Raw genomic sequence first — 26322 nt, forward strand, 5'->3', positions numbered from 1 at the left:
CACTTTCCCTTCTTTATTGGGTAAGTGCCAAAACGTTTATCCTTTATTCTCTGGCCATTAACCTTTATTCTGTAGCCATTAGCTTAGCCGTTTGTGTAACAGTCTGTGGAGTAACATTCAAGTAGGAATTTGTATTCAATCCATTATTTACTCTGAAACCCAAAAAGAATAGCTTCTTATGGCTATGTTATTTATCCATATTAAATCTTATTATGAAGGTAACTGCTGATGATCACACTTACAGGCAGTGGATTTTCCTACCGTGAGTGCTTCTTCTTGAATATGAATGAAACTGTAGCTAATCTATGAGCATTATGAAAAATGAAAAGCTTGAAATTGCTAACTGAAAAACACAAACTTTGCACAACTTTGAACAACTACATTTCAGAAATTTATCCTTTTTATTGATGAGTTTCTGCATCACACCTTTATACAAACTCTGTTATGCTGAAATAAGCTGTAATACTCTTGCTCTGTGAAGGGTTGAGGCTTTGGGGCCAGGTCATGAGGTCTGACATCCCTCCACCCTTTCTTTCTCCCTTATTGAAAAAAAAAATGAAGAGAAATAAGTTAAAAGCAGGCAATTTTGATTATTTCTTTGAGGCATTTGCTTGCTAGCTTTCACCCATTTCTGCATACCCATCTAAATTTGTGCTTCTCTGTGTAGTGGCTTTTTGGGTTGCGCTTTCTGAGCAAATCTTTTAAATGAACTCACTAGTTGTAGTAAGTGGAAAACAAAGGAGAATGAAACTGTTGGTTCCTGCCTGTCAGCTGAACACAGCAGAAATCATGGGTTTCTTATTAGGTTATAGTATCTTAACCTCACTGAACCATATTTTTCTGTTTACGGACAAAAGCTGGAGTGTGTTATTCAGTAAAAGCTTTTCAAGGTCTCCCCATAAACTCTTGTGGCGAGGAGGTAATAGCAGTATTTTTAATGATGGGGAAGGTCGGCTTACCCAGCATACGCCCTGCTGCTGTGCGTGTACTTTAGGCCGCTTGGCTCTTTTTGGTCCTAATAAACTAAGAGCATATTCTAAGGAATTAGTTTGATGGGTGGCATTTTTTTTCTCTCCTTTCTGCTCATTAGGAACTGGAAGCTGCTCTTCACAGGGATGATGTGGAGTTTATCAGCGACCTGATCGCCTGCCTTCTTCAAGGTTGCTATCAGCGCAGGGACATCACGTGAGTAACCTCGCTCTGTGGCTTAAGCGCTTTGCAAGGGGAGCTAATTAACACAGTCGTGGGGATGTTTCACAGCTTTGGAGTGATGACATAGCAGTGATCGGCAGTCACCAGCAATCAGGCCAGATTCTTTACTAAGTGGAAGGGAATTCCAGCTCTTCCTAGGCTGAGTTGCAGTTTTTCGATTTTACAGACGCGTTGTTAAGCAAACTTCTTCTTTGAGAAAAAAAAAAATTTCATATCTCATGCAAATCTATTTGATGCTCTGATGTAGCACTAAAGCATACGGAGAACATTCACAACTGCTCTTATGCTCTGAACTCTATTTGGTCAATTTAGTGATGCCACAGTAAGAGTTTAAATTATCATGTGTCTTCAACAATTTATATATGTTGTGTAGAATAACACTTGCTGCTGTGCAGCCACCTCGTGCAGCAGTGCTTCCACTTGCGTGGAAGTTGTCTCTGCTTTACAGAGAGACAACTGTAGTTTTTTTCTTGGAAATAAGAGAAGCATTGAAAACAGTTCAGTTGCAGGATGTTGGAAAGTGCTTTGACATGTTCTCTTGATGTTTCAACATTCAGAGACACTTTGTTAGTGTCCACCTAAGTAGTTTCCAAAATGAGACATTTGTAGAACATCATTCTTTAGAGGGTCACTGCTCACACAGTGCAATGTGCTTCCAGTGATGATAAAGGCCTGTTGCAGTGCTTTTTATTTGTTCTTCTGTGAATCATGTTAATAGCAAAGCATAACTGGGGAGATGAAGACAGCTTGGCAACAGTTGCTGTTGCTTAGAAGAGGTGTTAAGCAATTCTGCTGTGTAACATTCCTCTGTTGTGCAGGGCTTAGGCTGGTACGTAGATGTAACCATAGGTGCTTGCACTGAAAATGCAATTTGGAATTAACTGATGATATTGAACCAAAAAAGATATATATCTGCCAATTAAGTAGTTTCTCTTGCATTGATGTGTTGACAGTCATCCTGAGTGTATATCAGGGCCTGAACCAGGCAGCTGCACTGCATTTAGTGTCTGTGAATGAAATTGATGTGATGAGAAGCTTGATTGTAAAGTGATGTATCATGATATATACAATCATGTATATGCCTTCTTCATTGAGATAGCTACAGAGCAATACAAACCTGCTTATAAACATGCCGAGTTTGTTTCTTCACACTGGAAACACCAGAAAGGTAGTGGTTTAAGTGTTTTCCCAACCTTAACCAGCCAGCTCACCCTTGTAGAAGCAGAGGAAGATTTGTATTTGAATTTGATAAGTTCGGCATTATCAGGTTCTCCTTAACTCTTGAGATTTAGGACTGTCCATTTAGCAGTTGCACTGTTTAATTGCCTCCCCTTTCTCAGCTGTTTTAATTAAGAAAAATCAGGCATGAATCATGAGTGAGTTGTTAGGCATTAGCAAGTTGTTTGTCTTTTGGGGAAGTTTGCACATGTACACATGCGTATGCGCTCATGCAGAGTAACATGACTCACCCAGCAGCTCAGCAGTGTGTAGTTATTCAATATTGTGTGTAGGTCCCAGTTAGTGTGTGTGTAAATACAGCCTTGGTTAACAATGAGGTGCAAAAGATGCAAGGAGATAATGTCATTGCAGAAGGAAGAGATGGTAACCCAAGCGTGTTTCTGTGCAGCCTAGGCAGTGTGTGTGCAGCATAGCTAGGTACCCGCGGAGCTGGTGCTCCATGTCTGTCAAGTATGAGAGGTGCTGTATAGGGGATGGAGCAGTGCAGAGTTACAGAGAACTTATGCCTTACCCAAAAAGTTGTGCTAGGGAAAGCATGAGGGTCCCTGAAGGCGAAACCAGCAAAAGCCTTTCAACAGCACCTCCTGCAGAAGGGGACAAACCCATGGTTGGGGGAATAATGAGAAGAGTATTTTCCCCAGAGGAGATGGGAACAGAGCACAGCAGGAGCAGTGTGGTAGGAATGGCTGAAGGAATGTATTAAGAAAACTGTCTGGAGCTACTGGGACTCTGGGGAGGTGGGTTTGGAAGCCCTGAGATGGAAGCAATAGGGGGGGTACCTGGAAACAGAAGGAAAGGTATCGTATGCAGAGGGATGTTATGAAAGAAGTAGTATTAAGATTTGGTCTGAATCTTAATCCTAGTCTAGTTAGTCTAAGCTTAGACTAATTGTTAGTCAGAAATCTGTAGATAAATGAAAGTGAAAATGATGGTGTGGTTATGCTTCTCAGAAACATACTTATCCAGCTGTTTATTTCATGCTTACACAACCAGCTATGGAGTATTTATCCAAAATAAATGTGCATTTTTAAAGCCTAAAATTCTCACTGTTCCTTACACATTTATTTCTAATACCTTTGTTCCCTCTATGCTGAGCTCAAGAGCCTTGGCTCGTGTACAGCTTTCCTACTCTCAAATTTGTCCTCCTTTAATGGTAAGCAGTTGCGCCTCTAACTGAGCTTCGAGTGAGTGCTCAGTGGACAAGGATGTGCAAATGTAAGAGGCAGAATTTGTGTGGAAGATGAGTTTAAATCTGGCTTTTTTTAGATGGGCCAGGACTCAATGTATTTTTCTGTTGCAAACGGTAGGTATTTGTCTTGCGTGGGAAAAATCAGCAATCTCACAGAACATCACAGTGGCATTACAAGAGCAATTTCTACAGTCATTTGTGCTCTGTATCCTTACGCTGAGGCTGTGAGCTGTTAACCTCTAGGCTGTAAACTTTGTTCCTTGTTGCACCTAGGAGGGGAAACTAGGAGCTTGTTCTCATTCTTGGTTTTGGGCTGGGGCACTGAGGCTCAAGCACAAGATGCTTAATATAACTTCCATATAAAATACAGTTTAGCTACTTCTCAGAGGGTTTTTGAGTTTTAATTAGTTTTGTGTAGTGTCTTACCTCTTTGATGACCAAAATGTTATCTGTCTATGCTTTCTCACAGTCTGTCTGAGGGTAGATTGCAGTTCTTGTCACATCTGTTTTGACGGCATGCAGAACTTACGGCTGAGCTGGGTTGCCTGGCTTTAATCATGCATCATAAAGGGGTATAAAACTGTCACATACCTTTGCTAATTATAATGTGCTCTCAAGTAATTTTGGAAGTAGAACCTAGCTGTGAGAGCCCTTCTAATACACAATTTAACATACTTTAATTTGATTTGCTTATTACTTGGAAAAAAATATTAATAATTCTATAGGGTTCTGTGATTCTTGGTTTTGAAGTAGAGCAGTGTAGTCTGCAGCTTTGCCTTGGTTTTGATATTCTTTGACAGACTTTTTAAAAAGGAATTACATACAAGAGACACTTCTTTACCTTGCTTGATGGTTAAGGAGTCTTGACTGTCTGCTTAGAGCTTTATTTGAGTTATGGATATCTGCTTTTAACTACTGAGATTCCTTAATGAGATGCCACATGTTGTCCTCCAAATTGTTACTTATCATAACGATAGCAGCTAGGAGCACCCTTTGTTGACCTGATTCTTGGTGTGTTAAGCACTATAGAAGTACAGAACCAAAAAGATGGTAGTCTGCGTTTCTGGTTTCCCGCATCTTTTAGCGATGACCCAGTGGCTGTTCTTGTCTGGCACCGGGTGGTCAGAGGACTTGGCCAGAACAGTTTCCCTTTTGCTCTCTTCTCTTCATTCCGATCCAAATAATTTTGTGCCGTGATCTTCAGCTTTTGTTATTTTTTAAATGTCCTTCATAGGATTCATATACCATCCATAGCATTTAACTACTAACCATGTAATAACTAATACCCTTGAAGCATTTCTACAATCCCTCTGCTCAGTTTTATGCTATAGGCACAATTTGGTTTGATGTCAGTGAGTTTACCTGTACATTTTTCCAACCTCTAGCTCTTAAGCACAGACTTTGAAGCGTCTGTTTTCTTTTAATTGTTTCAAAATGCAGCTGCCTGGAAAGTGGAGAGTGACAAGGGAGAGAAGTCTCTATAGAATTTTGGGTTTATACACAAATTTTTTAAGCAGTTTGAAAAAACACTCATGCTTGCTTCAGAATCTCTCTGATATAAATTGGGCAGCTGCATAGTCCCTAGGGGCTGCCACTTTAATTCCAGCAGGAAATGCGACTTGATGACTTGTATCAAGACAGGAAGATCAGAGCTTCAGCTAACGGCAAAGGCCACAGCAGGAGCCTTCTGCAGCTGTTTTTAAGTAAGAAGTGATGGTGTGACATGGATGTGTACACTCAGCTAAAATAATCCAGAAAAGCTCCTGCTGTTCAGCATGTCTTTGGGTGAAACTCATTCTTCACCGCTCTGTTATTGTATTTTTGCTATTTTTTAGTGTGATGGCATAAAAAGTTTCAGTGACTTTATCATACTTCTCATTGGGAAATGTTTTGTATGCTGCTATTGTCTCTTGAAAAAACATTTTAATTACTTTTTGTTATAACATGTTTTACTTCTTATTTTTTCAACATGGACAAAGGTGCCAGAAAGTAAGGAACAAAACAATCTCTCTTCTCTTGCATATGCCCCATGAGACTTTGATTCTTTTATCTCAGGAGATTGGCCCATCGCTGTAGCTGAAAACTGTCTAATTGACTTTCATGGCATCACAGAAGGCATTTGCTTACTTGGGAACCTCAATTATTTTTTTTCTTGCCATTTCTTCCCTGGGATTTTTTCTTCCCAAGTGGACCATCTCTTTTGTGCCTACCTTAGGCTCTTTCTGGATCCGTAAACTAACCTTGCAGTCTTTGGCCTGTAGTTTGTGCTTGTTTTGCTCTAATGTAAATACCAAGAGGACATTCCTTAACTCCTTCCCCGCCCCCATTTGACTTAATTATTTCTCTCCTATCCTTAGTTCTGGTGTTGAGAAATATTCCCAGTGTGACCTCTGAAGAACTGTATTCCCTATCTGTTGAATTGCCAATCCAGAATACTGCCTCTATTCTGCTTACTTTCTAATGCTTGTTCACTAATCACTCATTTGAGTGATCATTAGAAAGAGAGAAGGGATAATCTGAAATCTGCCAACCTGTCCAGGCAGAATGCCTGTTTTTGAGGACTGTGTTTAAAGCTCTGACTATTTCGCTTCTTGCTTCTACTTCGTCACTTTTGCCCATCCTTGTTCTTTATTCTGTGTGCACTGTGTCTTTCAAGGGTATTTTGAGGATTACCCCAGGTCTTTTGTTTTGGTAAAAGTGCCCTCAATAGAATGGTTAACATCTTGAAGTTGTCTTTCTGCAGATGACTCTGAGTTGCATCTTTTCAAGAACTGCCGTGTATTGATCTGCTGTAGGGAATAACGTTGCAGGTTAACTGGGATAGCTGGCAGACCAGTGACAGATTTTCAGTTTCATGGATACTGGGGTGAAGCAGGCTGCAGAAATACCTGAGCTAAGGTACCGTGACAGTCTGACCGAATCCAACACTTTAGTCAGTGCCATAGCATCTGGGGCAGACAGCCTGAGCTCCATCACAGCAGACCCGGGGGGCAATACCTTTTGGGAAGAGTTTTAAGATCCAACACTTGTGCTTGTGCCAGTGACCTTGATTATAACTGTTTCAGTGGCCCAGTCACAAGCCACCTCACTAACTCAGAATCATATTCATGAATGCTAAGTGAATATCAACAAGATCAGCATTATTTACAGTCTGACTTTTAACAAGTGCTGCCTTGCATACATCATGGAGATTGGTGGATGGCCCCTCGAATCGACCCAGTATCATCAGTGCAGGAGATATCTTGAGGGGGCAAGGGAGATGAAGTGGCTACATTGCTCATCTTGAATCTAATATTAATATTTATTATAATAATAGCCAAGCCATGCAAGGTGAGCCTTTTAAAGGGTAAAAAGTGAAAATGAGGCAGCTGGCAGGTGTTGGGAAAGGAAAGATGAGATTACAGCAGTAAAATAACACGGTCATTCAGAGATTAATGAGTAGCACAGTGGAATAAAATTATACAGTTCAAGTATAAATAAAGCTAAGTAAATGTCTTTGATCCTCAGATGGATAGAATGAATCTTTAAAGAAGAATTTGAAGAAAAGTTGGTGGCATGTTCTGGAAGTGCTATTCCATAGGTGGGGGGGAGAATAAAGAATGAAAATGGAATAAAAGACAGTGTTGTGTGTGCGAAAGCTCTCTGTTATTGTCAGGGTGGATGGATGGATGAGAGACAAATAGATTGGATAGCTGGGGAGAGGGAGTTATGCAGAACATTGACTGGAAGGAATATGTGGCTAAACTTAAAAGGATGAATAAAGAACAGTCAGTGAAGAGTCTTGGAGACTGCAATGATGTCATCATGCTGCTGTCATTGTTTGAAATATGAAATGGACAGCTGTATGTTTAAGTTCTTGATGCTGCAAACTAAATACCCTTGACAAGAGGAAGAAAGCAATGACAAAAGGAAATTGAGAGAGCATGTGAAAACAACTGCTGCTTAGGCAGAAGGGAAAAGACAAAAAGAATAATGGAAAAAGAGGGGCAAGATGTGGAAGTCTTCTCCATGTGAAACCTTTGCCCTTGCTTTGTGCACAGGTGTTTTTGCAGACCACCTCCCAGTACCTCAGCCAGGTTCTGAAACCAATCTTTAGCCCAAGGTTGAATATTGGAGGAGTTCTGAGATTATTTTCTTGGAGGCTTTTAACCTCAGTGAGCTTGATGAGCAGCTGGGGTGGGTGTTGCCTAGCTGTGAAGCTGCTACAGTGATTTGATGTCACATCAAGTCTCTGTTCCAAGTCATCTACGCTTTTAGTTTTCTCATTTTATCTTCCATCCTTACTCAGTTCTCTTCTGGCTCAAGCAGTGTAGTAGCTGAAACTTTGGAGAAAAGAAGAGGAAAAACCCATTCTGAAGCAAATCCTGAACGGGTTTTCTTGAGGACCCACTTGTTTATCTGTAAAAGCTTGTTGTTACTCATTGTCCCCCAAAATACTTAATCTGTTTGGCTGGTTCTAGGAAATGAATTTGTTAAGCTTGTTTGCTACAAGGCAACCCCATGCTTGGTAATTTTGCCCCAAAAGAGACTCTTTTCTCCTACATTAAGCATATTTTTCTATGAGCAGCAAGGCAAATAATGATTTGTTTCCTATGGACTTGTGCCATAATACACACGTGTCCTATTTCCCTATCGTCATCATCACAATAACTCCAGCTTCTTCCCCCCAGTGCTCCATCATCACTGTAACACCCTAAGGTCCTCTCTACAACCCCTAAACGATAAGAAGAGCTTATGGTGCAGCAGTACTGTTGTGTTTCCTTATGGCTATGAATTGGGAGCATGCTTTCTGTTGACGGGCACTAAGAATAAACAATGCAGCATTAAGCTGGCTTCATTTGTTCTTTAAGGATCCAGGAATGAATAGTAAGTAATGATCCTCTTACAGTCTGAATGTGGAGCACAGTGAGCCTTATTCTTATTTGCTCTTTCAGAATATAGGAGATGTATTTGGGTTGGTCTTAAGTTAATCAGCTCCAGCTCCAAGGAGTTGATCTGCATTTCTTTGCAAAGAGTGTCACCATCAAATAACAGTTGTAGAAAGAAAGAAGTATACAGATAAAAAGTAGCAAGCACAAACTGAAGCATGGTTAGGTGCAGGTGAAGGTAATTGGTAGGAGAAGAGAAATCACAAATGGACCAAAGCCTTTGCTGTCATATCAAGTGAGCAGGTGAAAGTCAGGTTTTAGGTATGTTCCTTTATCCTGGACCATCCAGAAGGCTGTGTTCATCCCTCCTGAGATAGAAACTACTATGGCTTAATCTTCATAACCTCTGGAGTTGGAGTGGCTTGTTGTTGGGCGTACGCAGTGTGTGGTTGGTTGTCAAGATCAAACACAGTAAGACACAAAAAGGAGGAAATAACTTGATGCCTTAAGAGTCAAGGCATGCACGTGAAAGCAGTGCAGTAAGAGCAGACTGTAACAGCAATTCTCACATGTAATTGTGTCTGTGTGGCAGCAGAGATCCTTCCCTTAAGGACTGAGCATCTCTTCCAAGTCAGCTTGGTATGCTCTGGCTATACACCCAGGATATGTGAGTCAAAGCCTGCCTTAGCAGGACCCTTCAAGGTGGTAGCTGTCAGGCTGCATCTTACCAGGCCTCCCATTCCACCCCAGCATTATCCATCACCCCAACACTGATGGACAGAGCTAGCTTTCTCCAAGGTACTTGTTGTTTGCCTCTTGAGCACCCAGATCCTTCTCTCTCCCTTTTTATTGTATGTAATAACTATAAATAATTCTTGGGTTGATTAATAAATGATTCTAACGCTGGTTCGTTCTTTCCCTTTTTTCTTTTTGATCCCTCAAGGGACTGTTTTGTTATTCAAAGCCCAAGGTGCTTGACAGAGAAGCAATGCAGAAGCCCCCAGGCATCAAACACTGTCCTGGTGGTGGCATCACTTTTGCCTATAAGTGATTCCCATCCTCAGTGTCTGATAAGCTGCACAGAGAAGAATGCAGCATTCCGAATTCCTGGGGGGTGCTGGGAGGCATCCATCCATGCTGAGACTGGAGGAGTTTCTCTCTCACCTGCTGCTTCAGGGCCTTTCAGGATCAGAAGTTCACTCTGCTTAGGGACCTTTCTGCCTTTGTCTGACTCCCTTTTAAAAACAAACAAAAAAAAATCTGGCCTAGTATCTGCAAAAGGAAGGTACCTTCCTTTGTTACTTTGTGCTCAAAAATGTCCAGGTCAGACAGTTTTGTTTCAAAGCCTAGGAATTGCTCCTTAAGCTCTAAGACCGACCCTGGGAATTGCTGTGTCTCAGATTTATTGCTTCGTGTGTGCGCGCTCTGAGGAGAACCTAGGTTCTTTTGCTTTTCAGTTGCATCCAAAAGTGACATAATTTACTGATACCATTAAGTCTGTCAGTGTCATCAAGCCTACTGCCTGCTGATACGCCTGTAAAGTCTCCAATTTGGCATCAGTATTGCTTAATCTTCTTTTGGTGATCTAATGTTTCACCAGGAGCCCAGCTGTGCCCTACGGATTAGTGCATTCTCTCTTCAGCTCACTCTCCTACTCTGTACCTCTGCCTTGTGCACCAGTGTCACTAACCTCAGCATTGGTCATTGTGATTTCGCAGCACCATTACCTTCCTGTCCGTCAGTACCAGTATATGCACCAGTGCCTTCAGTACGCATCCTGGTGCTGATGCTGTGCCTCTGGACATCTCTTCTTCCTCCTGCCGTTCTGTTACTCATATTCTGATTTTGAGCCTGGCAGAAAACTCTGCACTTCAGGGTCTCAGGGGATTCTTGCTACTTTATCCTACCACACTGTCAGGGAAAAATTATGTTACTAGTCTAGCTGCAGTGATGGATCTGTTCAGGTGGGGAAGCATTGGGTTCTGGTTCTCTTCATCTCTCCAACCCTATTTGCTAGCATACCAGGGAATTAATTGCTTAATGAAAGCCATTTTCCCGGGCCCTTTCCCAGCCAAGATCAATGTCATCACATAGTAAGAGATGACATACACTTAGACATCTCCCTTGGGATATTCCTCAGTATTACATGCCACCTGAACAACAAACTTCCTTCAGGCACAATACAAAGAAATTTTCAATTCTGTCATTAACTTGCTATAGGCGCTTGGGCTGAGATAACTTCTTTCCTTGGTCCTTTTCCACTTTGAACACAATGCGGGATGGTAACCCCCCTGTTCTAGTATCAGCTCTGCCTCCCTTTCTGGGTAAAGCTTCAGTAACTGATATAGCCTCTTTCTTGGGCTCCCTTGGCTAAACAGATTGATTCTTTAAGGCTGGTAAAGTGCATCAGACGCTGTTGGGGGTGTGCATCTTGTCGTCTTCCCTGTGACTGATGGACTGTCCATCAAAGTGAGCATCCCATGTTATTCAACGACTAGTATCCTGCCTCTGTCAATTACTAGATTTATTTTTTTTGGCAGCTGTTGTTTTATAATATCCAGTGCTCATTTCCGGGAATGATCTTTGCTCTTAGTGCAAACCCTGATAAAGAAGCAGAAACCTTTCATTGCTTGGCAGGCACTCAAGTCTTCCTCCCTCTCAGACAGGCAGGATATCTGACAGACCATCTTACCAGGAGTTTTCTGAAGGTTCCTAGGACTTTCCAGATGCACATTATTTTAGAATTTCAGCCATGTTTCAAGGAAATGAGATCTGTATTTTTGGGTGGTAGGGAAATGCGTATTAGTGGCTGATTACAGAGTTGATTTCCTTTTTGGAGTTTAAACCTCTCTTTGCTCCTCTCATGGGTTGTACATCATCATGCTTGAATGCAACTGACTTGACTTGTTATTGCACCTTTTGACTAATAGTTTCAGGGTAGTATCTTAAAGGTAAACTTGAATCAACTGCGAAGTACAGAATATATGTAGGGTTAGTATGCTAGCAAAGCTGGGCAGGTGAGTTTAGACATGCCTTTGGGTTGAACATAGTCATCCTGAATCAAACCCAGCAATACCTGTGGAAAATAGCATAATCACACTTGACCATGTTTATGCAGTTGTTACAATTAAGGAAAAATAATATTTTAAAAACTGTCACAAATTATCTCTTTGTATTCAGTTACGGTCAATAATACTTTCTGTCCATAGCTCTATGCCAAAATCCTGCATAAGTTGAGAGCACAAATTTTCCCTTTGTGGAAGACTGTGCAGAGACTCACTGAGTCTGAGTGAAGGGTTGAGCTGGCAGTGAAAAATAGTCATTATGTTTTATTTTCTCATTAATATTCTCTTACTCTGTCTAGGCAGTGTACACATCTTCCTGCTCATCCCCTCTGCCTCCAGGACTTTCTCTTCCTTTGCCACCATATGCTTTTAGTTGTTGCTTGGGGTGTTCCTGGCTGCTCTGGTTTTGTTGTTGTTCATGTTTGTATTTCTTCCCTTCCCTAACCAAACAACAAAAACGTGCAAGCAACCCTTGCTTATACTTTAAAACTCAAATGCAGTCCCCCCACAGCCAGTGTGCATCTAGTTAGCCATACATGTCTTCCTCATCCTCCAAATACTGTGTAATCCACTGGAATTGGCAAATCCAACCAATCTGTCCTTCAGTGTTTCACATCTTCAAACCAATTGCTTTCTTTCTGTGGCTTACTTGACCAAATAGGCTGCTGTTCTCTTGAGGCAGGGGAATGGGTGCTGGGCATCTAGTCATTTCTTCCTGATATTTTTGGTGTGGAGAGGGTGAGCAACAAGGATGCAGGTAAGGAGCAGCTTGGCATAGGTGGAATAAGAGTTGTCAGTGCCTTTGGATTGTGTTTCCTTCACCAAAAATCACTTTCACCTTCTCACTTGGAAGGAGGAGCTGGGGGGAGATAGAGCATGCCTCTTTGTTGCCTCCCTGTACCTTGAGATGTTAGAGGTAGGACAACTACACATAATGCTTGTGGCCCCTCCTGCTGCTCCTGGGGTTGGCAATGAAAATAGAGCAGTCCTGGCTCACAGGAGGGTGCTTGGAGCCGCTGCAAGCAGGGAGACGGAAAATGGCAGGACAGTTCAAAGTAACAGGTATGTGTGATTTCTCCTGCCGGTGCTGCCTTTCTCTCTCACAGCCCAATTAACAGGGGTCACAGAGCACTGATTAGCTGCCTTGGCGGTTTGTGAACATAAAGCAGTGAGAAATCCAGGGTGAATGGGGGAAAGAAGATCAAATAGACACTTATCTCAGCACTCCTGCCTGTCCCAGCATTTGCCAGCCGAAGGGAAGGGCCATTTCAGAGCTCGCTGATATGGGACAGCATTATATCAGCTCCAGTATCTCTGCTGCTTTTCTGTCTCCCCTCAGCAAAACAACAAGCAAGTCACTCTCGGCCATTGTGTTGCGCATAGGGTGGCTGCTAGATAAAGGCAGAATCACGGGAAAAGCATGGACTGTAGACAGCTGAGGAGCATGCCTTATTGCTGCATTGGCTTGTGAGATGAGTTCAGTTCTTAGATCTGGCTTCTTTTTTGAGGGATGGACCTACTGCCTCATGGTTCTCACATGAGGGGAAGGTGGGTCTGTATGAGATGGAAGGCAGCACACATTGTCTCACAGCAGGTAAGGGACATCTCCATCTAATCCATGTGTTGGTGAGCGTAGTGCTAAAGAGGCCAAGCTGGAAATTTCCCTGGTTGCTCAGTTTCCCTGTCATGGCTGTGAGGAGAAGTCTGTACATGCAGACCTGGAACCTCCCTGAAGGGTGAACAGCTGGGGTGACCTTGTGGCTTCTCCTTCTTTCTTTGTGCTCCCCTTTTTGAGGGGGTAGCAAAGCAACGCTTCCACTTCTGCTGTCATATCCAGGTTAAGTGGCTGCACTTGCTTCTGTCAAGCCAGCACATGCTCCTGTGGTGTGATCCCTTATTAGACTAGACAGCCCACATCAGCTCTCCATTCTCTCAGCCTCCCTGGAGACACTGCCTCGCTCCATAGCTGTTCCTATTCTGCTTCTCTGTGGGATACAGCATATCTGCCAGCTCCCCTTCCAGCTTCCCCAGTGTTAATTCTATGGAAGATTGCTCAGAGTAAGATGGAGGAAGATGAGGAGCAGGATTGGAGTACTCGTAGCTGCTGACAGCTTTTTCTTTTTTTTTCTGAGCATATTCTTTCTTCTCCTGAATGTGAATAGCTTAGGAGTTCACCTGGGCAGACGGTGAATTCCATAGCATCCAACCACATCAATTAGATATCCTTATTAAGATCAAGCAGCCCTTCTGCTGGAGAACCTCCTGTCCTAGCTTTGTGTTGTCACGTTGGAGGAAAGGTCCTAAATTACACGAGAACCGTGATGTCACCTCTAGGCATTTCTTCAGCCTGTTCATGGTGGTGGTCTCAGTGCCACGTTTGAGCAGGTTGTGAGATGGACAGGTGAGTGGCAGGGCGTGCTGAGTTTATTCTGCTGTCCTCTATTTTTGTGGAAAGTTGAGCTGTATCTTTTGGTGATGTGGAAACCTCCGATCACTCATACTTCAGACTGCCCAATACAGAGTTAAACCAGACTACTTCAGAGAAGAGCTGCTGCTACATAGTGTTTACTAACCAGCTATTTTTTGTCATTGTGGTTTGAGACAAAATTGTGGTTTTAATGTAGAAAGAATGTCTTCCCATGTTCAGCAAGGACAGAGACCAGTGTGTTTAGAGCTCAGTGCAATCCATACTCCGATTCTTCGGTATTTTTTCTTCTCTCCCTCACTGCCAATGCTCCTGAATGGCCACACAGGTAAGCCGCAGAATTGCTCAAGGTTTGGGCAGTGTGTGCATTCAGAAAACTAGCTCTAGCTGAAAGTAAGCAGAGGAGGCAAGCCTATACACGCCTGTGATGGCCTCGTACTCCAGCAATCTCTGCTCTCTTTTTGACTGCAGGAGAAGAAACTTCACTCTGGAGGTTTGATCAGTCCAGTTTGATTTATTTTATTTTTTCCTGTTTTGTGGTCTTATTCAGGGCCCATTAATGTAAACTGTCCTCCTTTTGTTCACAGCCCCTTGTAGGTCAGCTGGTTTTCTCAAGGCGTGACTCAAGAGGACGCTGAAAAAAGCAGGGCAAGGCTGGGTGTTTGTTTCCTCTGTCCCAGGGGTTCTGCCAGGCTTGGACCTTGCTGAGGTCTGCCACAGGTTTGGTGGGGCCACGAGTTACTCCTTCCCTGGCTGGAATTCATGAGGTCTGTCCCCACCAGCAATGCAGAAAGCCACTGGTTGGATTGGAAACGAAACATGGATGAAAGCTTGAGGTCGTGGGTCCTGGGACTCCATCTCCTCGGTCACTTTGCTCTGCTGTGGTGAAACATTTTGAGGAGAGGCCTTTCAAGGTGCTTATTGCCCTTGAGTGTCTGCCAGTCTGATTGCCCTGGTGACAAGTTGGCCCATGGACTGAGGAGTATGTGCCTTATTTTGGCTTGCACACCTTCCAAGTGAGCTGCACACAGAGGGCTTGGAAGGAAATAGGGAAAAAAGGGTTGGATAAGGTATATTCCCTACCCAGAAGGATGAGGTAGTATCTTTTTTCCCCTCTGCATCATGCCTGACTTAGTTTCTGAGTAAGGTAAATGGTTTGAAGGTAAAGTACAAACCGGTCCATAAGCCTTCCTCCCCCACCTCAGATAAGAAAGCTCATTAATACAGTAAAAAAAAAGTCTCCATTGTTACATGAGAGCTCAAGGTCAGGCTGGTAGTAGTAACTCATATTGCTTCTGAGGTCAGCCTAAGCTTTCTCTTTCTGACAAGCCAGGATAGATTGATCTTGGGGGCCCTTACATTATTTTTTCTTCTGAAATAGGCTTTGCTTCTCCTGACCCTGTTAATGATGTTTGACTGAGGTCATCCCAGCAAACCCTGAATCCTTCCCATTACCTTCTAGTGGGCTTGCCTTTGTGCCGAAGCATTGTATGCTTGTTAAGAATTAAGCTTTCCCAATCTCTACTGTAGCAAAGAAACTGTCTTCACTGGAGAGGGGGGAATATCCTGAATGCCATCTGTCAGTTAGTGCTCTCATTAACACCTGAGTGACTCCCAACACCAAGCTGGTGCCTTCTTGCCAATTCAGAACTTAAAAGGTGCCAGCCCATAAGGTGAAATATCTTCAGTCCATAAAATTAATTCTGTGATAAAACGTCTGTTCTGATGAGACCTTGATTTTTTTGTTGTTTCTTTTAACTAGAGGAGATCACAGAGGCAAAAACAGTTCTCTTGTGCAGTGTGAATTAGATACGCTATAAGTCTTTTTTCACGTATTACTGAGACCCTTATAAGCACTGGTTATGCTGGGTGGCTGAGGGAATCCAAGCCTTTTTCAGCTTTTAAAGCTTTTATAGGATAAATGTATCACCTCTATTATTTTTCGTACTGGCAAACTCTGTAAAGGGAACTACAAGAGTAATTCTATTCCCGTTCAAATAAATAGTCTTTCAGAGAAAGGTTGAGCTCTCCCAGTCTTGTTTTCCATTTCCCTCCCACGTACTACTTTGAAAATACCTTAGGTAGAAGGTGGAGGTGGCCTATTATTGTTCCTGCTCCCTCTCCTCCTCTGGTTTGGTCAGGGTTCTTGGTTTTAATCTCAGTGCAGAACAATGCACTGTCTGGGATAAGACGTAGGTCAGGCTTGCCATTTTCCCAGCAGTTTTAGCTCAAGAGTGTTCCAGTATTTACTCTTCCGTTGCATTTTGTAAATTAAATGAAACGAAACTTAAAACACTGTCAACATGATAGATACTCTTGCTAGTGGGTCCAGGCAATTATATGGCATCTGAACTTTCAGAAGGCTTATCTGTGTGTGCCAGCAGTATCTGAGCATCGGTGAGAGATTTTTGTCTCCAGTGTTTTCAGCTCTTTATCCTAATGTTTCTTTCTATCCAATATTTGCTCTCACGGGGTCGGGGATTTTGTTGGGTTTTCTTTTGGTTTCTTTTTGTTTTTTAGTGTTTTCTTTTTTTGTTTTGTTTTTTAATTGAAGTGGTATGGGGGGGAGCTTGTAACAAAATTGGCAGCAGTAGACCGCGTAGGGAAGTATGCTGTGACAGTAATTCCATACTTGGGCCATGGCACCCTGCCTGCGGGAAGTGCAGATTGACACAGGGACTCTCTTACTGAATCAGTGTTTGTTTTTGCTTTTGTTTTTTTGGCTTGATTTTGTTTACAGTTTCCCAGCCAAGATTTGATGTACTTTGGAGACTTCAAAACTAAAAGCACAAGTGACTTTGCTTCCTTTCAGCATGAGGATTGAAAAAAAAAAAAAAAGCAACAAACAAGCAAGTGTGCATGCGTGCATGTGCGTAGCTGTAGCCCTAACTGTACTGGCTTCACTCAGGAGGAATTCCACGTCGCGTTTGCCCTACAGGGCATCTGTGGGGCTGGAGTCCCTGCGTGCAGCTGTCTTCTCCCAACAGAGCTCACCAGAAGCTCCGAACAATTTTTTCTTACGTATCTCGTCAACCCCGTGAAGTTTTCATTCTCTTTCAGCAGCCTCCAAAGGAGGCCCTCGGGGAGGCATGTAAGCACCAGGACGGGGGCTTGCTCCATGCGCTGGCCTCGCTTTTCAGAACATGGCCCAGAGCAGCAAAACCCCGTGCGGTGGGAAGGGTGCCTCCGAGAGCAGGGCAAGCCACAGAGACAGGCTGCCGAACTGGGACGGCCAGGGGGGAGGAGTCCCCAGCTCCCCTTCCCCGGAGCGCAGAGAAACCTCCCTCTTCGGAGAGGCAGCCGGTCGGCAGATGGTCGGGCTGCGGCGCTGGGCTCTCGGGGGGTGTATAATTTCTCCGACTGTTCTGGACGCTGATACCCATGTTGGGGAGGAGCCCCTCCTTAGCCTTGCTCTCGCCGTCTTTATGCCCTGATTTTTTTGCAGCTGCTGCTAAAGATCACAGGCAACTTGAGCTGCAGCCTCGCCAGTACTCTCGTGGATTGTCGGCAGTTATTTCTCCCCTTTGACACTGATGTGCTAGGTCGTGTCCTTCCCTGTGTCCCAGATTTCCTTTCGTATGTGTAGAGGTCCACAATGTATGATAAAAACTTTCAACTACAGGTACAATTCAGCTTGAGCCCCTTGAAAATCATTGCAAAAAAGGTAGGGACCTATGACAACAGCCCAGTGGTTTCACAGTCAGGAATGAAAATTACGTCAGGTTCATGAGAGAAATCAGCTGCATCCACTCAGATGTATTGCATAGATGATACATATTTACCATCCCACCACTTCCCCACTGCAGTTATCCAAATTGCTTACTGTGTTGGGTGGCAACTGCAAAGCAGGGGATGCAGTGACAAGTGAGGTTAACGTTGCCTTGTTTTCTGAAACATTAAAGGTGCAGAGAGAGGCTAGTGATGTTGGGATGGGGAGAATACCTCTCTGGGGGAAGGAAGAAATTTCAGTCACAGACTGTTCTGAAGTAACTCTTCCGACCTCTTGTAGGTGATTTCTCTAATAGTTTTCCTTTGCTAATGAGCTGTATGGAAGATTATAATTGCTGTGTGGCAGGGGAAGAGAGAAGGGGGAGAAACAGTGGCAGTCATTGTGGGCCATGGTCTCTCAAGTAGTTTCTAGGAACTCCAATTTACTTCAGGGAAGAGTTGATTTTCCTTTGGATGTGTTTCCTGAGACAGAATGTGTGCATGCACCAACCCATTCCTCCGTGTGATTTGTGGAGAAAAGATATTGCTCGTTTAACATTGCTTTTGTTGGTTGAATCTTGTTAAAAGTCCCAGTGATGCTGAGAACCCTGGGAGAAGAGATACCTCTGTCTCATCTCAGCGATCTCCTCCCTGCCTTCTTGTTTCCTATAAAAAGGTTCTTGGAGGTTCTCAACTGCAGCAGAGACTCTGTGGGACTTGCCAAATATGCAGGTGTGTCACTGTCTTTTTTGAGAGCTTGAAAAATAGTATTTGACAGCCTGCATCCACGTCATTCCGCTCCAGGACCCTGTCTGTCTGGTTCTTGGTTTTAGATTTTATGGCTAATGCTAAACAATTAGTCGCAAGCATTTCTGCTTTGTATGGGGAAGAACCCCAAGGGCAGAGTTCTCACAGTTTGCTATGCTTCCTGTAGATTTTCTCCTCCAAACCAGGGGGTCTGTTTCAGAAACCCTTTTCAAAGGGAAATTTAATAGAGGCTAGCCAAATGAGACTAACCGTAGGTGTGGCAGAGAGGTTGAAGACGAGCACCCCACATTTGTCTGGAGAAAAGAAGCCAGCCCCCATGAAGAGTGAAAATATAAATTGGGTAAGATTGAGAGTGATTGGGAATGCCTTGAGACATCTGGTTCCCATCTCTGGTTCTCATTTCTATCCTTATTCAAAGCGACAAATGCACAGTAGCAGTCTTTGAAAATTGATGGGGGTAGGAACTCAAAGTACTCTTGAGAACAGAGCTTGTAATGTATCGGACACTGGGTGGATGGCGGAAATTTCTAGTGTTAGCCACTTATGTGAAAGTCAAACTCAAACCAAATTGGTTAAGTCAACAGAGCCTGTCCCCAGGGGAAATGAGAGTTACATAGGCAAAGATTTCAGATGATCTTCTGGAATTGAGGGGCTTCCTGGATCAGTTTTCTTTGAGAGTAGTTGAAATGGTAGAGCAAGATCAGTGAACTCATGCAAGTGGTAAGAGTATCTGTCTGATGCATACCTTTCCCCTGTTTTTTGTGGAAAAAGATTTAGCCAGAAGTCTAACAGGTCAAAGCTTTGTTCCCTTTGTTGCTTCTTCCTGGCATCCCATGTCACCACTAGTTTTTCAGGATCCTAGGAAAACTGTTTTTGCAGTCTGTTTTATTGGAAATAAACACTCTGTATCAGATCTGGCGAAATGAGCTCAGGGTGCTGTAACTCAGATGCTGTTGGAGATACTACATACCCTTTCCACAGTGGGCTAAGCATCTGAGTATGGGTGTTGGCCTTCTTTCAGGAAAGGATATTCTCACTGTTTCTGTTCTGAAAGCTTGAGTCAAATGTGTCTTTATACATATACACGATGGTTTCAGTAAATATTTTGTATTTAAGCTCTCTGTGATCAAGTAGCACTCCCAAAGACAAAAAGATTATACAGAGAATCTAGTATCACACTTTTTGCCAAGTTGAAGTCATTGGCAAGTTGGATTAGATCTTGAGGTATGAGGAAGTCACTGTGGAAATGCACAGCAACTTAAGGTAGATGCGTTGTGCATTGAATATTTCATTTGAAAAAGTATAGTTTCTGTATTTTTTCCCTAAAATTATTACTTGAGACAGCACAGAAATCATTTCACGGAGCAGTCCTCTTTATTGTGTTGACCGAACATTGTGAATTGTTTCAAGTTGCATTTGATTGCTAATATTAGTGGGGCAAAACAATGACACTTGGAAATACCAATGATCTGCTCGTGTCGTGCAGAAAAGAACAAACTCCAGGCTGTAAAAGGCACTAGATTCAGGTACATTTGAGCATCTGTTGTTAAATACAACCAGGGGGTGATAAAACTCATCCGGTGAGAGGAGTTAGCTCTGAGAGGTAAGCTTCCATTTGACGTCAGAAAGAAGCAGGTTGGTGGGGAGCAATCTGCGGGGTGGTAACATCAACTTCTCTCCATCTGAGGAGGAAGGGAAACGCTGCCAGGTGGACGTGGCTTGAGGAATCATGTGGCATCTGTTCCCTCGTTCTTGCAGTCTCACTGTCCAGTCGTGGTCCTTGTAAAGGAAGTCCAGTCTTTACCAAACGTGTGAACCCCCCTGTCTAATAGCTAACTTCATATTGACTTTGACGATCTTCTTCCAATTGGATCGTGCTCCTCTATCTCTTTGTTTAAAAATAATAGCTTTTGTAGTAGTTAGCAATTTCTCAGGCAAATGCAATTCTGTAGTGCTGGCACAGTTCCATTAATCATATAGAGTAATCAGTTTGTGCCAAAAACCTATCAAGTTGAGCTGCCTTTTTGAGAGCTGGTGGGAATGTGTACCCAGTGGTGTTCTTGCCGGCATATGGACTTCCCGTGTGTGCAGGAATGGCTGGGGTATGGGGGGGGTCCCCTTCTCTGTGCTCAGGGCACAGTGCTAGCAGACTAAAAGAGACTGGAAAGTCTCAGGTGTCAAAGTCATATGGAAAGATCTTGGCATAAAATTTTATGTTTAGGGACACATTTTATGTTTAGGGACGCATATCCCCAGCCCTTTTTCATACACTCCCCTGAAACTTTCAGCAGTCAGAATAAGCTCTCCATAAAATATAGGCAGGAGCTCTTTTAGCCTTAAGCTCCACCAGCAATTTGATATATGTCAGATAGGAACATTTATCCTCAGCGTCAGATGAGAGTAAGAAATATGTGTTTCTTTGGGTTATGTGGTGAACTGCTGGCAAAGAAAAGAGGATTTAATGTGGCCCAGCTGGCAAATGAGAGAGACCATTTTAGTGGTAGTGCTGAAGAGCTCAAATGGTCGATTTGATAACCTGGGAGACTTGAGAGAAGAGAGCCCTCTAGGCTGAACCCTGCTCAGGAGGTCCACTCGTGTTGGAAGCAAGCCTTGTTGTGTAGCAGGGCCCGAGCCGAGTGCATTAACTGTGCAGTTGTCCTGCCAGAGCCACAGGTGGTGGAATGGGCAGAAAGCGTCAGCACATTTGGGGACCAAGGGTGGGGGGAACAGGGGCCGCTACAGGAGTGTGGGAAGCATATGGTAATGGAACAGGGAGGAAGTGGTGGTGGCAGAGAAGATCAGCTACAAGAAGTTTCAAACCAGTGAACTAGCGCATGGAAAATTATTGAAGAGGGAAAGGGAGGAGCAGGGCTTAGCAATGGTAGATGTGAGGAGCAAATGGAAAGGTGAAGATGAGGGTATCTGCATGAGATGGAGAGTGGCAGAAGGGGATTGGACTCATGCGCTTCGTTGCATCCTGGTTTAGCAAAGGGTTGATGTTGGTGCTAGCACAAGGCAGGGCCTGCAGGGACGGAAAGAGGTTGGGGTGGGATCATGTTTAGTTTGTTCTTTCAGCTTGGAAAGAAATAATAGTCATCGAGTCCCGCAAGCTAAGCTGTCTGTGTATAATGTGAAATCCCATGGTGTTGCAACTAGATCGCTCTGTCTTGAAAACCTGAGTTACAGAGCTGCAGTTAACTGTAACCATCGTAGGGCACACTTCTCCTTCAAGCGCTACCTGTCTCTGCAGTGCATGTGTTCGAGTTGCTCCAGGCAAACTACAGTGAGTGTGTGTGGGCATTTGTTTCCTTGGTCAGATCCCAGACGTTTCACAGCTACCTGGAGGACATCATCAACTACCGCTGGGAGCTGGAGGAGGGGAAACCCAACCCGCTGCGGGAGTCCACCTTCCAGGAGCTGCCCCTGCGCACCCGGGTCGAGATCCTGCACCGCCTCTGCGACTACCGGCTCGATGCAGATGATGTCTTCGACCTCCTCAAGGTGTGTTGGGCAGCTGGAGAAAAACATGGGGCTGCAGGAGCTGGGCCAGATTAGGGAATCTTCTTGAGAAGGGAGAGGATGCCACTGTTAAGTGAATTTTTAGGCCAGGTACTTGGTGGTGCTGTAGGGCAGTGGTTCCCCATCTCGTTCCCCAACCCTTACCTTGCAGGTGAACCAAGGCAAACATGCAGGACTGCTCCCAGGGCTCTTGTTCTACAGGGATGTGTTTGTAATACAAGTAAATTGGCTTCGTTGGCTACTCTTCCTGAGAAGACTGAATTTGGAGATGCTCCAACTGCGATGGCAGGGCTGGGAGAGCTGGGGCTGTGCCGCTGAGGGATGGTGTGAGATGAAAGGATGGGGCTGAAGTGCACCGGGGGCTGGGGGAAGGGTGGTGGGGAGGGGGAGGGAGCTTCTCAGGGCTGTGCGTGACTGTCGCCAGAGCTAATTAGACCTTCGCTGTCAGGAGCACCAGAGATGAAATGTTAAAACGAGGGAGGCCATTCAAATTAGAGATGCCAATCTCAATCCCTCCTTAGACGGAGAGCGAACGTTGCCTTCCCCCTGGAGTAACATTTTCCCAGATCGGCCTGGAGGAGCAGCTGTACTGCTGTTGTGGCATGGTGGGAGGGAGGGAGGTGTTTGCGGAGGGGTGTCATCATGTTTTGTGTGACAATGTGGCCGCTTTTCAACTTGTCACTGTCTGGCGGGGGGCTCCCCATGGGCACAGGGCTTGGACGCCGACAGCCTCCGTGTGGAGCCGCTGGGCGAGGACAGCAGCGGTGCCCTGTACTGGTACTTCTACGGCACGCGGATGTACAAGGAGGACCCGGTGCAGGCGAAAACTAACGGAGAGCTGGCTCCAGACAGGTAACAGCCCCTCAAATGCCCCTGTTGCCCAAGCAGGGGCATGGTGGGGGGGGGCGGCGAGGCCAGCCTGACCGGAGGGGACTCCGCCTGACTGCTGTTGTCCCGGGGGGGCGGCTGGGAACGAGAGGCCGCGGCGGTGCGGGGTGAGAGCGAAGTTGCCAGGCAGACTGCGAGCTGCCCCGCGTGGCGCATTGTGCCGGAGCCAGCCTGCAGCCTTTGTGGCACCAGGAGAGCCTGCTGCGGAGCGATGCTGCCTGCCCCACCGCATTCCTCGCTGTCTGCCCCGCACCACGCCGGCGGCTCCCAGAGCAGGCTCCCAGCAAGGGGGAAGCCCTCATCTTCTCCCCTCCCTCCCCGTATGATATAATCCCTCCTTCGGTTTGGTTCCTAGCAGCTGTTCCGATTTCCCTGCCCTTCTCCCTCCCTGCCAGCCGCGGTTCCTGTGCTCAGTAGATATTTCATGGTGGTTTTGCTGTTTCGCAGGGGGTGTGGGGGGCAGACAAACACCCCAAACGTTCCTGGGAAAACAGGCAAGAGACGAGGACGACCCCCTAAGCGGAAAAAACTACTGGAGGAAAATTTGCTGAGGTATGGAAAGGTGGTTCCTGCAAGAGACATAGGATGCGTGTGTTCCCAGAGGGAAGTCTCTCTGATATTTCTCGCAATTAATAATATAATGTGCTTCTGGGGTTCCCCCAGTAAGTATGTATATATCATGCAGCCATAATTTCAATGCATCTCTGAAGTGAAGCAAGCTTGGGCTTGGTAGGTGCTTTGATCGCTCTCCAAAGAAAATTCTGACTGAGATGGATGCCAAGCTTGGTGAAACACTGGGTATCACTCTTCCAACTGCCTCACTTGATGCAGTTCCTCTGTGCAGTGCTAGGGGATACGCTCCTGATAAAAGAGTGCTTTCAGTGTGCAGCGCTTGAAGCCAAAATCTTGGCTGCTTGAGTCAGTATAGATTTTGGGATAATTCCCATGAGAATTGAGATACTGTCCTTGCCAAATTCTAGCCTGCATCCTTCACTTCTTAAAACTTTATGAAGCTATGGCAAATATGTGTGTTTGTATGTACATATATATATATATATATATGTGTACGTACATAAATATAATGGATGGGCTTTTTGCATGTTTTTTGTGTGCACTGATTGCTGTATCCCCATTCTTCTCCAAAGTGTCTTGTTTTCGGTGATGTGAAGTATTGTATTTATTGTATCACTTCTATTTCTTTTTGGTAGGGAGAAGGCAGAAGAGAACATGCTAATCCGTGAGACTCAGATAAGAAATGGTAAAGAGATTTTCTGGGGTCAGGGTTGATATTATCAGCTAACACAACTCCGAAATTATCAAAGCTCAGGGAGTTGCCTTTCTCAGGAAAGGGAGAGTCCGTCTGTCAGTGGTCCAGCTGAGTCTGGAAGGAGGTGTTAGTGTTACAGGCTGCCCTGCAGCTGGGAGCCTGGGCACCTGCCTGCTTCCTATCTTATCCTGGATTAGTTTGGGATGAACAAACGCAACATATTGGGTTACACGAAGCCTTAGGGGCCCACCTACTCACTGAAGTTGATAGAAATGGGTTGTGAATGGCCCTCGCTTCTCTGGGGGGGAGTTGAACACAAGCCCCTGTTTGTAGCAGGCACATTTTTTCTTTCATGCCGCATGCACAGGCTGGGAAGAGAGCTGGGTCAGTGATGTCAAGATAGGGAAGGACCTTTCTGATTCTCCTCACCTCTCCCTCCAGTGTCTGTTGGCTGAGCTTGGTGCTGTGTAAATGACGACTTAGGGATACCCACCTTAAGGGTTAATGAGGCAAGCAGGAAAAGAGAGTTGGCAACATAATGTGCAACTGAGTCCGAGGGGGCCAGGGCTCATTTGTCATACATGCGAATCCCTTGGCTTCCACATAACTCACGGGCTCAGCCTGCCCATTCCTCCACAATAAAAGGCAACTGTGGCATTGTCTTTCCCGTGCCTCGTTCCCTTCTGCCTTTGTGCTCAGATTTCCTGGCTGCTGCTCTGGAGTTGGGAGGCAGAGCTGCAGCTACGCGCGTGAGACACTGGGTTTTATCAGATCATTGTTTTCTAGCAAATTGTGCCGCTTCAGCTGTGGAGTAATCTTCTGGTGGCACAAAGCAGTGTATTAGTCCTGGCTGCTTTTGAAGCCAGTCAGCCACAGGCAGCTGGCAGGGGAAGGGAAAAAGAAGGGGCAGGCTTCAGGGCAGCGTGCAGGTGAGCTCCCCACTGCAGGGTTAGCTGCGGTAGCTTGAGATGTCACAGCCCCTAGCCATCCGCTGCCTCCTTCAGCCAAAGGAGACAGCATCACAGAGCCAGGGCGACAGAAGCTATAGCACATGGTTTGCTGCTTTGCCCTCTCTGGTCCCTGGTATGTTAACATGAGCTGCAGCCGATGGCAGGTTAAGCTGTCTTCTGGCCTGTGACCTGCAGCTACCACGGCACTGAGGTTCCCGACCAAGGGCAGGTGGCCGGAGCGAGGCTGCAGCTCTCCGTCCTTCCTGGGGCAACCTGATAGCTCACATGCAGGAGCCACTGGTAGCTCAAATCCACAGAGGGCCTGGGATCGTGTTCAGAGAGAGAGGAGCTGTGTTCTTTCGCTTGTTTTTATTTTTCATTGTTAATTTTCTTGAAAATGTGGTGAGAAGCTGCATGTCATTTGCTGTTGGGGGGGGGGGGGGCATTGCTTTTTTCCAGTAGACAGTGGTTAGCCTGACTTTTCTTGAGGCAGCTGAGAACCCCTCAACCCAAAAGGATTTGAGCCAACGTCTTCCCCTCTCCAAAAGTGAGCCACAAGCTCTCTGCTTAGAGAGCATCCTGGGGCAAAAGCATGCAAGTTGCAACTGATGAGGCTTCTATGCTCTGTGTAAACATTTGTGCAGCAGGAACCGCGTTCCCTCTTTCCAGGTGGGTGTTCCAACCACCATGCGAGAGAGCCTTTCCTTCACCATTAATATTCAAATGTTTCACACAAAGCGGAACAGCTCTGAATGTCTTGGTAGTTAGGACATGCTTCAGAGTGGTGGGAGATCTGCTTCAGATCCAGCTCTGGATCAAGCAGGGATGGGATGTGAACTTTTGCAACTTCCCCAGCATCTGGCAGCCCGATGAACCCCATCCTTCACTTCCTCTTCAGTTCTTTCAAGTGCCTGCAAACAAAATGTTTCATTTGGGTAGAATGGAAGGTTTTATTCACCGCAGCAAAGGTTTGCAGTACTAAAAAAAAAAAAAAGTATTTTTTCAAATAATGTTCATTTTCATTGTTTTTATTCTGCTGCCAGACTAAATCAGACATTTGCATTGCCCTATGTCCTGCTCTGGCTGACAGCCTCCATTACAAGAAACAAATCCGTCTGGTACATCATAACTGGAGTGGAGGGTTATTGCAGCGATGTCACACCACCTTTACTTCTTCACCTATGTAATTCCTCTGTCTTGGCATCACTTTCAGTGTCACCAGGG

At 44.9% G+C, this 26322-nt stretch overlaps 1 protein-coding gene across 2 annotated transcripts in view; it reads left to right on the top strand.

Annotated features, from left to right (window-relative positions):
- CECR2 (CECR2 histone acetyl-lysine reader) overlaps positions 1-26322 on the top strand; it is a 101078-nt gene that overhangs the window by 46644 nt on the left and 28112 nt on the right. For both annotated transcript variants that reach the window (XM_080579628.1, XM_080579629.1), the window contains exons 2-6: positions 1091-1185; positions 21792-21975; positions 22706-22845; positions 23329-23433; positions 24090-24139. In XM_080579628.1, coding sequence (XP_080435754.1) covers positions 1091-1185; positions 21792-21975; positions 22706-22845; positions 23329-23433; positions 24090-24139 — 574 coding nt within the window. The remainder of the gene's footprint in view (positions 1-1090; positions 1186-21791; positions 21976-22705; positions 22846-23328; positions 23434-24089; positions 24140-26322) is intronic.

This window comes from Anser brachyrhynchus (assembly GCF_964034855.1).
Source record: "Anser brachyrhynchus genome assembly, chromosome: 1".
Lineage (NCBI taxonomy): Eukaryota > Metazoa > Chordata > Aves > Anseriformes > Anatidae > Anser > Anser brachyrhynchus.